At 42.8% G+C, this 13,974-nt stretch overlaps 1 protein-coding gene across 1 annotated transcript in view; it reads left to right on the top strand.

Moving 5' to 3' along the window:
- Positions 1-724: 724 nt before the first annotated feature.
- The window catches only part of wdr81 (WD repeat domain 81), a 16,109-nt gene continuing 2,859 nt past the window's right edge, over positions 725-13,974 (top strand). Inside the window, exons 1-11 of the mRNA XM_046073668.1 lie at positions 725-972; positions 1,742-2,249; positions 3,456-7,027; positions 7,125-7,232; positions 7,357-7,556; positions 7,774-7,955; positions 8,241-8,406; positions 8,698-8,863; positions 8,995-9,825; positions 10,627-10,772; positions 10,950-11,132. Coding sequence (XP_045929624.1) covers positions 1,888-2,249; positions 3,456-7,027; positions 7,125-7,232; positions 7,357-7,556; positions 7,774-7,955; positions 8,241-8,406; positions 8,698-8,863; positions 8,995-9,825; positions 10,627-10,772; positions 10,950-11,132 — 5,916 coding nt within the window. The 5' untranslated portion in view covers positions 725-972; positions 1,742-1,887. The remainder of the gene's footprint in view (positions 973-1,741; positions 2,250-3,455; positions 7,028-7,124; positions 7,233-7,356; positions 7,557-7,773; positions 7,956-8,240; positions 8,407-8,697; positions 8,864-8,994; positions 9,826-10,626; positions 10,773-10,949; positions 11,133-13,974) is intronic.

Genomic DNA, 13,974 nt, shown 5'->3' with positions numbered 1-13,974 from the left:
AAAGAAAACAGAATATCAAATATAAAAAGGCATTTTTCCCATTTGGAGATGGCATAAGCCTACAACATGCACAATAATGTGCTGTTCATAATGTTATATTGTGATATTGTAGATAATGTATACCAAATCAACCTACCTCAAGTCATTACTCATGCACAAAATAGGCTACTTATACTTATTTATTCCAGCATCCTTTGCACTGTGTACATGTGTAGGCCTACACGTATACATGCATATGTACCTGTATATCACATCCACCTCAGACATGTACATACCCCTGCATCCTTTGCACTCTGCTCAATGCACTTGTCAATATGTCTATATTGTTTTTGTTCATAGTGTGTATATTTGTGTTGTCTACACTGAAGTCTGTGTCTGATTTTATTTTATTTTTATTATTGTGATTTGTATTTTTGTATGAGTAAGCACATCGTGTACAATCCAGAGTGAAATTCCTTGTATGTGTACACATACCTGGCAATAAAAGCTGATTCTGATTCTGATAAACTGCAGCCTTTTCCTCACTACTAAAACTAAGTTAACTTAAATCTATTGTTATATCAAATCAAATAACATATTAACTATGTACTTCTGCTCTATCAAGTAACCGCATAAATCATTTCTGGTGTTTATCAAATGTTTATTGCAGGCCATTGAGGAAGTAGCCCTGTTTCGCAGCCGCTTGCAGCAGTAACGTTAATCACATGAGACGAGGCTGGTATCATGTGAGGCGGCGCTTATTAAACATGGCGCCTCCAACTAGCACAGAACAAAACACCAACGGCTGATTACTGTTGTTTGTCTACAGACACGCATTAGTAAACATCACAAAATGGAGAAAGTGATTAAATATCGCCCCAATGTGTCCGCGTTTAATACAGTTAACTTAATGTAGTATAAATTCATCATGCGCGAAACCGGCGGTGCGCTGTTAGCTTAACGCTAGCTGTCAACTGCTACAAGGGGTGTGAGGTGAGCTAAACATTAAGCAGTAGCAGAAAGCTGTTGTTATGTAATTACATTGGAGTTGCACTTACGCAGTATAGCTGCTCTTGTTTAGCGTTGTGTCAATGGTGTTAGTAAGTATATGGTGGCTTTTTATTTGCTTGAGTTAAGTGTCGTACCGTAAGACACTTGGTTAAGCTAACTATTAGCCTGAAGTTGACGTTACTTCCCCAATTGTCTTCTTAAAACTCTGCAACTCACTCTCCAATGTTTATACAACGTGAAGGGGGTTGTCATTATTAAATAGCATTTACATGTTTTGTTTGAAGCTTACAGTATCTGTAGTCTCGGTTTAAGTCTGTAGAAATTGTTTCTTGGATGTTATCTCTGCCAACCAGCTTACGACCAAGCTAACGTTATACTAAATGCATTCAAACTAACTGTTAATTGTACTATGACCGTTCTGGGATTAACGTGGGTTATACATTTAATTAGACGCACTGAGTAATAGTTTTCTGTTACTGTTTAGCAAACTTGCAGTGGAGCAACTTTAGGTGTTGATGGGGCAGAGGCAGTTCAGTCATGTGAGCAGGGTTGAGCTCAAACTTCAGAGACTTTGAGAAAGAAGAATTAGTCATGTGCATTCACCATAAGCATATCACTCTTTCATTGCAACAACCTCCTTTACTCCTTTCTGGAAATCTCTCATTACAGAATTGCACAGCAACATTATTTTTTAAAGTACTACAAAAGCTTTTGTAATTGTCCATTTATGCTTTTTTCCTTATTTTCTCAGAGGGACAAACGGAGGAGGAGATTAGGTCTGCCCTTGATGACTTTGATGTCTTACCACATGAATGTCTGAAAGTCGCAGTTGTTGGAGACCGCAAGGTATACGCAACAGGGCATTGTGCGACTCTTAACAAGCATCAGAGACTCATCATGGATTGGCTGATGCATGCAGTTGAGAAAGACTTGGGGGTTGACCGACGGCAGCAATGCACAGGTCCCCGTCCTAGGGAGATCCTAGCCCTTGTTCCTACTCGATGGGTGATGTGCCTGAGGGAGAGGAGGGTCATGCGTTGTCCCCGCTTTGACAGCATCAGTGAAGCAGAAATTCACACATACCTTCAATGTTCCCAGGCAAAGTTACCTCCTGGCTGGACACGAGTTTGCGTTCAGGGTCTGAGGAAAAGCAAGCTGAGCTACAGATTGGCCAGAGACCCTTGCCATCAACAAATGGAGTTCATGTTACAGGATTCTTATGTCAAAACCATGCTGTGTGTGTCGCAATGCAATGTCAGGTACTATATAAACTTTGTTATTCTGCTGTAAAATGTGGCTTTGCTTGGTACCTCATATCTGTGCTAAAGCTCAAAGTAAAAAGTCTCCCTTTAAAGACTATTTGTCATTCTCATAACAATTGACATACAAAGAGCTTAACAAAAGCTTTTCTGTTATAATCTTATGTAGAGCTGAAACATTTCATTGATTGAATTGATTATGTAATAATTTTGATAATTGATTACTTGTTAGTTATTTACCTAGCAAAACAATCTATTTGGTTCTACCTTCTTAAAAGTGGGGATTTACTGCTTTTCTCCATTTTTATATTTGTTTCAATTTTATAAATTTACTGTCTTTGGGTTTCGACTGTAGGTCAGGCAAAGCACATAATGGGCTTTGGGAACATGTGCGAGGCATTTCTTTTACTTGACATTTTATAAGAGTGAGTGATTAATCGAAAAAATAATGGTTAGGCTAGATTAAATGATAATGAAAATTATTGTTACAGCACTCAGGCTGTAACTGGAGCTTTAGGTAAAATTAAGTAGAACTTGTCTTTGAGGTTTTATTCAATTGCGTTTATACCTGCTACCTGGTTTGGACAGAGTTTCACTGTTAGTGGGGTTGTTTAATCGTGCACTCTTAATAATATTAGGTGTTCAACTCTTGCTTGTAGCTTTTGGAAGCTTTTTGTAGTCAGAAATTCGGCCTTTGCTATTTGCCTTGTTAGACAAGATAACTTTATTAATCCTCTGTCAACATAGCAGCACAAAGGAATATAAAAGAACAGATGTCGTATTGTAGGACATTCAACGAAGATGTATTAAAAAAATAAAATAAACTTCTTATCATCAACTGCTTATCCTGCGTACAGGGTTGCGGGTGCTATATATATATATATATATATATATATACTGAAAGCACGGTATATGCGATCAATATAATAACATTCTATGTAGAAGTAACACACTATTTACACTATACAATCAATAATAATTATTTGCAACCTTTTACAACCAGATAAATGGTTAATTACGTTAATCTACTATCGAATTCTATGGGTGGATGTCAGTTGAATGTTTGCTGCAAAATTCAAGTTTAATTGTGTAAGATTTGTGCATGAGTTTATAATACCTAAAAGGAGAAAAATAGATTGATGTCTCATGTCAATGAGTAGAATATGCTTGCAATAGTAATGCATTGTCTTTTGTTCTCTTTTTCAGGAATCTATGGCGTGAAGCTCATTACAAACTTGTGCAGCCATATGCAGGAGCCAGTGAGCAGATGCATGCTGCAGCCGTAGATGCAGTGCGCCATGCTTTGCAGAAGCTCTTCAACTCCACATTTATCTCATCTGACAGAGTGTCACCATCCCTTTCTCCAGCCAGAGAGAAGGAGAAGGATAACTGTTTTCCATCCAGTTCATCCTGCTTTTCCAAGTCTCAGGCAGACCATCTGTGTCCTAATGTTCTGCCTGCAGAGTGTCTGCTGGAGACTGCAGAGATGCTCTATGTGATTCTACCTTATACTCAGTATTCGCTTCATGACATTGTCTCCTTCAGCCCAGCCAAGCTCGCTAACAGCCATGCCAAAGTGTTGTTCATTATCTACCAGTTACTAATAGCCCTGCAGGCATGTCATGCAGCAGGTCTGTCTTGTGGAGAGCTCTCCCTGCAGGACGTAGCAGTAGATGAGCAGCTCTGCAGCCGTCTGAAGCTCAACCTAGCCCATTATGAGGAACTGGGGATGGAAAGGGACACAAACATTGAAGTTACTGGCAGACAAGTGTCAAAAAGTGTCCTGCCTGGGGAGAATTCATGTGCGAGCCAAGAGAACAAGAGACTTTGCAAAGACTGCTTTGGTGATCTTAAGACGTTGGTTCTGGACTGGGTCCATGGACGAGTCAGTAACTTCCGCTACTTGATGGAACTGAACAGGTTAGCAGGACGGCGAGAAGGAGACCCTAATTATCACCCAGTGCTGCCTTGGGTGGTGGATTTCACTGTGCCATTTGGAAAATTCCGGGACCTCAGGAGGTCAAAGTTCAGGCTTAACAAGGGAGATAAGCAGCTGGACTTCACATATGAGATGACCAAAGAGGCTATGGCAGCTGCAGTGGCTAGTGGGGTAGGTGGAAGTGGTGTAGGTGGAGACTTCAGTGGCTCTGTAGGTGCTGGTGGTGTTGGACAGCCGGATCACCTGCATGTACCTCATCACATATCTGATGTGCTCTCAGACATTACCTACTATGTCTACAAAGCCCGGCAGACACCCAAGTCAGTCTTGTGCAGCCATGTTAGATCCCAGTGGGAGCCTAATGAATACCCAGCCAGTATGGAGCGCATGCAGAGCTGGACCCCTGATGAGTGCATTCCAGAGTTCTACACAGATCCCTCCATTTTCCGCTCAGTCCACCCCGACATGCCAGACCTAGATGTGCCTTCCTGGTGCAAGTCTTGTGAGGAGTTTATTGAGGTCCATCGGCGCCTTCTGGAGAGCAAAGAGGTGTCACAGCATTTACATCATTGGATAGATCTCACATTTGGCTATAAGCTGTCTGGTAAAGAAGCTGTCAAGGCCAAGAATGTGTGCTTGCACCTAGTGGACCACCACACCAATCTAACCACCTATGGTGTGGTTCAGCTGTTTGACCAGCCCCACCCACCCCGCTTATCTCCTTCCCAGTATGCCCCAGCAGAACCTCCCCTCCTTGGCCTTGCTGTTCTTAATGTGCCTTCTCTACACATCCCTCAAATAGACACCGTGGCTGACACTGTGGATGGAATGGTGCTGGAGTCCACAGGGTGCGAGTCCAGTGGCTGGACCATGGTAGACAGAGATGAAGAGCTTGAACAAGGTATGGAGGCTCTGGACTCATTAACATCCACTGGCTCGTCCAGTTCTGTGTCCTGCTCTGTGCCAATGCCAAGCAGCAGTACGGCGGGAGGAAAGATGGGAGGAGAGCACACAGCACTGATTGTATCTCAGTCCCCGAGTTCGTTCCCTGGTGATTTCACAAGCGGCTTAGGCCCTGGTTTACGCAGTGCCATGTTACAGAGAGGTGGGCAGATGAACAAAAAACATGGAGAGGGGAGTGTGACCGCCACCAATGCAGAGGAAATCAAGATAATCCTCCCTGAAGGCTTCAACCCATTGCAGCCTTTGGAAGAGCTAGAGAAGTTGAACAATTTCTTGGTGAAGAGTCTGCATGCTGAAGTATGGCATCCAGCAGCATCTAATGACTGCGTGAGAGATGGTGTGATAATTGAATCTCTACCGTCTCTTACACAGCTATACCAAAGAGACATGCAGGCTTTTGGTGTTCTCATTGCTGAGATATTCTACTCCTCTAAACTGAGAGGACTGAAACCAGGCAACCCCCTCAGACAGCGTTTCCAAACTGTTATGAAGCTATGCTCTGCCAATCTGCGTGATGTACCACTGTGTTTGCATCATGCTCTTGAGACACTGCTGCCTATTGCAAAGCACTCTGGAATAGCACATAGAGAAGTACCTGACTGTGCACGTCCACTCCTTTTCAAATATGATCCCATCTGCGATGGTCTGCCTCCCCCAAACCCTTGCCAGTTATTGAACTCAGTAATCAGCCCCTTTCCATTCCCTTCGTATTTTGCAGCACTTCATCATTTTATCTTTTCCTACCATGCCAAGATGGAGACTACCTGTAGTCTTCAAGGAAGAGATGTTGTCTTTCACCTGTGGCAGCAACTTGAGACACTGTTGCAGGGTAGCATCACAGCTGAGGGTCTTGAGATTCTTTTGCCCTTCATTCTAGCCCTCATGCTTGAGGAGTCCACTGCTGTCTATTCTGCTTGGTACTTTTTCGAGCCCATCTCTAGAGTACTGGGTCCCAGAAATGCAAACAAGTACTTACTGAAGCCGCTGATCAACGTTTATGAAAACCCTCACTGCCTGCGAGGTCGTTTCTATCTTTACACTGACTGTTTCATTCTGCAGCTGATTGTGAGGCTTGGCCTGCAGGCCTTCCTGTCCAGCCTACTCCCCCATGTGCTGCAGGTCATCACTGGCTTTGAAAGCTGCATCTCAGGCTCTGGCGGGGAAGCTTGCAAAGGGTTGAGGAGTGGCACATGTAATTTAGGAGAGGAAGAGGAAGAGGACTTTCAGTGTGGCAAGTTGCGGCCATCTTCCGGGTCTGTTAGCGGGAATATGGGAGGTAGCAGTGGAGCCAGTGGAGGAGTTGGGGTGGTGGGAGACACAGGGATGGTCGATTACTCCTCTGGCATCAGTCTCAATGACCAAGTGTTTCTTTCAGAGGCAGAGGACTTTCAGAATGGGTTCTATGTCAACAGTGGAGCAGGAGTGGCTGCTGGGAAACAGCAGAGCCAGAACTCTGCAGCCAAGGATCAAGACCAGGAGTCTCTAAGTGTGGGGAAACTAAGTGACAAAAGCAGCACAAGTGAGCTGTCTCTGGGTGATGGAGACTCAATACGGGATCGAGCCAGTCTCAAATCAGCTGACAGCAGCCAGGACCTAAAACACGCTAGTGAGGGAGAGGAGGGAGGAGAACTGGAGGAAGAAGAGGTGACAGAGACTAATGAGGGTAAAGATGGGACAGATGACCCTGCTGTTCCCAACCTGGAGCTCACTCTCTCTGGTTGCACCGAAGCTTCAGGAGCCACAGTTGCCACTCTGGAGGCTGAGTTTGTAAATGGAATGACACTGGAAGACACAGAGAAGGGCAGTGTGGGAGAGGAGGATGATGACCATGATCCATCAGAAGAGTCTGAGGAGAAAGAGCAAAAGATTCTTCTAGGTGAGTGAATGGTTGAGGTTTATGTATTAATATGTATATGTATTAATTATTATCTGATGCTAAAAACAAATGGTTTTAATCATGTCTCCACACACAGATACAGTCTGCAAAACAGTTCGATGGCTGGCAGCAAAGCTTGGACCAACTGTGACATCTCGATACGTAGCCAGAAATTTGCTGCGATTGCTCACAAATTGTTACATTGGTATGCATTTTAGATTTTGCAAATTGATAAAACCAAACTTTGAAGTTTTGAATTTTAACCCAGTGTTTGTGTAAGTGCATATGTTTTCTTTATCCCTTTTCCTTCTCATGTTCTCTGCCTGTAGGGCTTGAGAAACACCAGTTTGTGTCTCCTGCGTCTGAGGAGAGCAACCTGGAGAGTGTGGGAATGGGCAGCGTGTATGAGAAGAAACCAGTGGTTGGTGACCAGACAGCAGGGCCTGTGTTGGACTGTCTCATCTACATAGCACAACTTTATGGAGAGCCTGTACTCACTTACCAGTACCTGCCATATATAGGATATCTGGTAAGGCGGGAAAAAAATGCATACTAATTAGAGAATGTACACTCACACACATAAAACCTCCCTTGGCCTATTAAACTAGATTGTTTGTTGTTGTTTTTTTTATGGCAAATGGAAATTTTTACCATTTGCCATAAAAATGGCCATCTTTTTAAGATAATTATTTGTCATAGACAATTAACAAAATTTGCTTTGATTTCACAAATGTGTATGTTTCCAGGTTTCTCCACCTTCTTCGCAGCGTCTTAACACGCGTAAGGAGGCAAGTCTGCTTGGAGCTGTTGCACTTACACAGAAGATCATTGTCTTTCTCTCTGATACTACTCTGATGGACATGCTCATGAAGATCAATCAGGATGTGCTCCTGCCACTACTGGACTTGCTCACTACCCCCCGTATGGGGTAAATAACACGCATACAACCACACACATACTAGATGTATGTTGAGAAATAGCTTGTGATAGTTCCTGAATGTTAACTTCAGCATGTCAAATATCAGAGTCATTGCAAAGTATTGCAGATTGTTTTTTTGTTACAAACTTTGAACTGTTCATATTTAAAAAAAAAAATAAAAAAATACAATGTCTTTTTAAATTTTTGTGTTGAAATAGAATGTATTCAGAAAACGTGCTAAAGTAGATCTGTCATTCATCCTCTGCTCGGTTGTACCCACTCTGCTGTACTCAGGTTCCCCAGCGGGGTGCAGACACGCACTGCCATCTGTCTCAAGACACTCAGCCTGATGGCTCTAATCTGTCTGCGCATTGGGAGGGAGATGGTGCAACAGCATATGGCTGACACTCTGTGTCGGTTCTTTGCTGTCTTCTCGCTGCTGCATTCTCTGCAGCCCCAGGTATGCACACAGACAACGCATAAAGACTGACAAGCGTCACGTCAAGTTTATTTCTTGAATGCTTTCAACCAGATCAGTTACAAAGAGCTTTACAAAAATAAACGACACAAAGGCAGATGAAAATATGGATGAAGATAAAGAGACAGGGAGAGAGAGAATGTACATTTGTGAGCGTGGCAGGATGTTTTTTCTTGTATCAGGTAATTTAGAAGTTTCTTTATGCAGTTAATACCTATTTCTTTTGAAAATGGAATTGGCAATACACAGGTCTCTGTCTCTCTTGCATTGTAGCTTGACAGCGCCCCTCGAAGAGCTGTGGGAGAAGTTACGGTCGTGGACGTCTGCACACCTGAAGGGTCGAATGTGACATATGAATTAGGGGTATTGGAGGAGCTGCAGACTGTATTTAACCCTGAGATGGCCCATGCATCCTACATCCCCTTCTACTGCCTAATAGGTAGGAAACGCCTCATCTTATGTCAAATACAAAATACTCTATCCAGCAGGAAGAAGGCATAGGCTGTGCTAAAAATCTAATATTTATACACTTCCGTGGTATAAATCAATGCTGTAATGTGATTTCTCTAGGTGACGTGGCAATTCGGAAACTAGTTCCCAACCATGAGCTGGTTTGGCAGTTGGTCCAGTCCTACCATCAGAGTTTGAGTCAGGAGAATCCAGAGACCAACCTCACAACAGCATCTACAGTGGAGCTACCTCCTTCATCCATGGGTATCTCTTCTGGTTTTGGTGGACGTATGGGTTGCAGCCCATTCCCTGCACCCTCGACTAGCTCCACCCTGCTTGGAGACTCCCTCCCTGAGTCAGGCACATTTGGGAGCCACCTCGTAGGAAACCGTATCCAAGTGTCTCGAGACACTGATTATGATTGTAGTCAGAACCTGGGCTTGTCCAACTCTTGGGGACGCTCCAGTCATACCAACCCCATCATCACCGCTGCCTCCACCTTCACCACTCCATCCGTTGGAACAGCTTCCTTTTCCTCCTCCTGGGTGACAGGCCCCACCCCAGAGGACAGTGCCCTGAAGCAGGAGCTCCCTCGCAGTGGCCGCTCCCTGCAGGGGAACTGGCTGGCCTATTGGCAGTATGAGATTGGCATCAACCAGCAGGATCCACATTTCCACTTCCACCAGATCCGACTGCAGAGCTTCCTGGGTCACTCGGGTACCACAAAGTGTTTGGCACCGCTGGCAGGAGAGGATTACTTCCTTTCTGGTAGTAAAGACAAGACTGTCAAGCTTTGGCCTCTCTATAACCATGGTGATGGGACACAGGAGGTGGAACCCAGCTTAACGTATAATGACCATCGAAAGTCAGTTTTCTATGTTGGACAGCTAGAGGCGTCGTTGGAGGTAGTCAGCTGTGATGGTACTGTGCACCTCTGGGACCAGTATACAGGTAAGTGAGATCAAGCATGCACGCACACACACAGATGGAAACAGTGAGAATGCTATGTCAGCAATGTAGATGGTAGTGAAGTACGTACCTGTCAACTATTCCACCGCTGAAGGATTAGAGCTGGAAGATATGGCCAAAAATGTTATCACAATAAAAAGTTTAATATCCTTCGATATCTATATCTTTCGATTTTAAAGACTGATGGTTAATTGTGGTTAAACTCTTCTTTACGGTTAACACTTGATTCCAAACAGTGGATCACTTCACAAATCTGAGGCAGAACAATCAAAACAATTATGCTGAAATTTTTGTCAACAAATATGCATGAGTAAAATTATATAAAAGCTTTTTTCAGTCCTTTTCACTCTACAAAATCTTAATAAAAAAAATGAAGTCCTAATTCGTGTGTGATTCAAGTGAGTAAAATGCAACATTTATTGAATATTTATTGAACATGTGTTAAATTGTTATTGAAATAAATTGAATTGCGATAATTTTTGTTTTATTGTCCAGCCCTATGAAGGATGGTAGTGAGACTTTATGGAGGTGTTCATACTGTAAACAATCTTTATTTTTCGCAGCAGCAGCAAACACAATACACAACCTTAACACTATTAGGCTGCCACCTGAGCATCAAGCCCATCTTATAACGCTGTAGCCAAACTGAACGTGCATCATGTTTTACCGACGCCTGGTTGTGATGCCATTACTACCAGGAGGATAAAGTTGTTTGTGTGGTTAGTTGGGAAGACAAAGTAATTGTACTTTTCTATGTAACTACACTTTATCTGTTGTCCATAGGTAGGCAGATCCGCTCATATGAAGCCGTGGATGGGAAGAATCCCATTACAGCTGTCACCACCATGCCAGCTCCACACTGCAGTGTTGTGTTTGGCAGTGCAGATTCTGTTCTCCGCTTCATTGATCCTCGCAAACCAGGATTGCAGGTAGCAAATTCACTTAGCGTGGTTATTCACTTGAGACCTACACCACACAAAAGCCAACAATTATCAATCATTAATGTGTTTTCAAAATGATAGCACTTTTTACACTTTTATATAGTTATAGTACACTATATAGTTATTTCATCCATGACAGTGAGAAATCCTCTCCTGTGTCCCCAGCATGAATTTCGTCTGGCATACAACAATGTGAGTGCTGGGCTCATCCGGTACCTGGCAGTGAGCCCGTCAGGGCGTACTGTGGCTGTAGGTTTCTCATCTGGCTTCATTGTTCTGTTAGACGCACGCACTGGACTTATTCTGAAGGGCTGGCCGGCTCATGAGGGAGATATCCTCCAAATGAAGGTATAGTGTGTGGTGTTGTTGTTGTTTTCTTTACCTTATGTCTGAGTAAGATCTTAGTAGTCAGTGGTGTTCATTAGATGTGTGTTCAGCTTTTTGACTAATGGAAAATGTCAATAAAACAGATTCCATCAAGAGATTTAGCTGTTGACGTCAAGAGGTATGCATGTAATGAACCGGCGCATGTCCTCTGTATTTTTTGGACGTCTTTGCCTTTATTTAAATAGCAGACAGTAAAAAGGAGACAAGAAATGGGGGAGAGACGAAGAGAGGAGGGATGACATGCAACAAAAGTTCTCTGGCCAGACTAATCAGGGACATTGCAACTACATGGAGAAACTTGTTGGCCACCCGGGCACCCAAGTTCATTGCTTATTACAGGATTCATTTCAAATAGTTATTTCAACTATTTTGGAACATTATGCAAGTACTGTGCATGTTTTTAAATTATAACAATGATAAACTAGGGTAGTTAATAATAATTTGAATATATGACAGTAGACGATATATTAAAATCACAGTTGAATAACCAACAGTCTCTAGAGAAAAGGGAGGAAAGGAAGATGAGCAATAACTAAATTTGTGCGTTTGAAAAAGAAATATGTGAATTCAAATTTCTGGCATTGACGATGTTGCCGTTTAGCAGCAATGCTTAAATTTTGGAGTGTCTTTAAATGCACCAAGGAGAGTTTAAAAACAGTCTTTCTACTGTATTACCAAACCATGATAATGTAACAATTGTGGATGGAGTCTTTTTCTGTGAAACTGTTCCCAAAATCCTCTTTATTTTTAGTAACTTTCATAATTGCTTTTGCAACAGTACAGCGTTGTAATGCCATAAAATATGAAAACTGCCTAAACACATTTTAGGCTCTGCGTGTTCGTCCAGGTTGTAAGGTGGAATTTGCTGCTTTTTTTGTTTTTAAAGATGATACCTTAATCAAATGGTAGCTACATGCATACTTATACCCTTGTTTCACCATGTTACCCCTATTCAGTATGTGTTTCCCAACACACTCATTGGACTCATTTACGGTCAATTAGTTTACACAAGACGTGGGCGAGGGGGCGGGTCATGCAGTGTCACAGAAATGGGCGGTCGCTCTCCATGCTGTGGTCAAACTTTGTATTCTGCCAGAGAAACTTCTTGCTAAACGCAGTGGACAGTTTCTGTAACATGACTCTAACATGACTTTGTTAGTGTGAGATGGTGGGATTTCTGAAATAACAGAAGAGTTGCATGGGTTTCAGGGTTTTGGGTGATAGGTATATAGGATCAAATACAACAGGCCTCTAGGCTTTTATTGTTAGGAAGATCATTTAGTTCTGTTTCTTTGTTGTTTATTTCACAATAAACACAAACCAGTATTAGTATTTGTTGTGTTTCTATAAAATATCTTATGTCTTTTGAGCAACAAGATGGAGAGAGCCAAAGTTGGAGAATATTTATATAGTCTTCTGCTAGCCAATTTGTACATTTTGGTGCATCAATCAGCAGAATCTGTTGGGTATAAAATCCAATCAGGCTTTCTGGTAAACAGTGGAAACTTTTTGGAACTGTAGAAATCACAGCCCACACAGTGCAAATCAGCCAGTCAGTTGTCACTTGTGTTGACTCTTTCTTTTCTCTCTCTCTTCATATGGACCAATTGCATATATATGTCTGACCTAGACCTCTTGGTGGGTTATTTGATAATTTAAAGAGGTGGTATTATGCTTTTTGGCTTTTCCCTCTCTTTTATTGAGTTATATATCTTTTTTGTGCATGTAACAGGATTGCAAAGTGAAAAAGCCGAAAGTCCAGCCCAGAGGGAGTTCCCATCTCCCACAGAAAGCTCTGCTCTGAACCGCTTGAAAACAGCTCATTTGTAGTCCAGCCCTTCACTTCCTTTACTTGTGACATCACAATGAAAACGCGTCATTAAGCTTGCCAAGCGGCTAGCGGGGTCAGACACGCCCTCAAACCAAGCTACTCGAGAGTGGAGGCCCTTTGGCTCGACTCGCCTTTGTTTGGGTTTCAATTGTAGAAAGGTTGTACCTGTACCTGCTTCCAGGTACTTTTTTTCGTATCACCTCACTTCTGTCGAGGTTCCAAGCGAGCTGAGGGATACTAAAATGTAACGTGAAAACATGACAGACTGCAGTCAGAGAGAATATTCACTATTCACTGCATCATCATTGCGTGTGCCAGACAGAGGCCAGCAACAGAAAGTTTTATATTTTACAGTTTTTGTATGGAATTTCATCACTAAATCCACTTCTGAGAAGTTTTGAGGTGAGAAATCAGCTGTGTAGATTTTGAATATTGACAGTTTTACGAGAAGTGATGGCAGAAGCCCTCTGCTCCTGCCGAAAAGCTGGAAGGTTTTCATCCCGCTTATCTGTCTTTATATTCTGAGTAATACTGAAACGTTTTAACCGTAGATATATTTTAAGAGCTGGTGTGTGTGTCGCATTGAACATTACGTCACGGCAGTTGTGTGTGGCGTCGCTATGACGACAAGCTACATACCATCTCTGGGTACTATCTGCAATGGAAAACGGATCAGGGCCGAGTAGAGTCGAGTCTATCGATTTGCGCTATGGTAGCATTTTTCGGCAAGGCAGCATAGATCATCAGAACACCGGCAAAAGCTCATTGTTTAGTGTTAATGATAAGATGTGGAACAATGTTGTGTGGTTGTGGACTTGAGTAACTTATACCATCTGCTAGGTTATGGTCACAGTCTGAAGCGGCTTTGATTTGGATCACACTCCCTTGTTTCTTACGACCCCCCCCCCCCTTCTCTGCTTCTGATTGGCTAGCAGTCCTTACCTGGGAACTGAGCATGTGCAACTCCCAACA

The sequence above is a fragment of the Micropterus dolomieu genome, linkage group LG17 (assembly GCF_021292245.1).
Source record: "Micropterus dolomieu isolate WLL.071019.BEF.003 ecotype Adirondacks linkage group LG17, ASM2129224v1, whole genome shotgun sequence".
In the NCBI taxonomy this organism is placed as follows: domain Eukaryota; kingdom Metazoa; phylum Chordata; class Actinopteri; order Centrarchiformes; family Centrarchidae; genus Micropterus; species Micropterus dolomieu.
The sequence above is the reverse complement of the archived record's forward strand: the minus strand, read 5'-3'. Positions and strand labels throughout refer to the sequence as shown.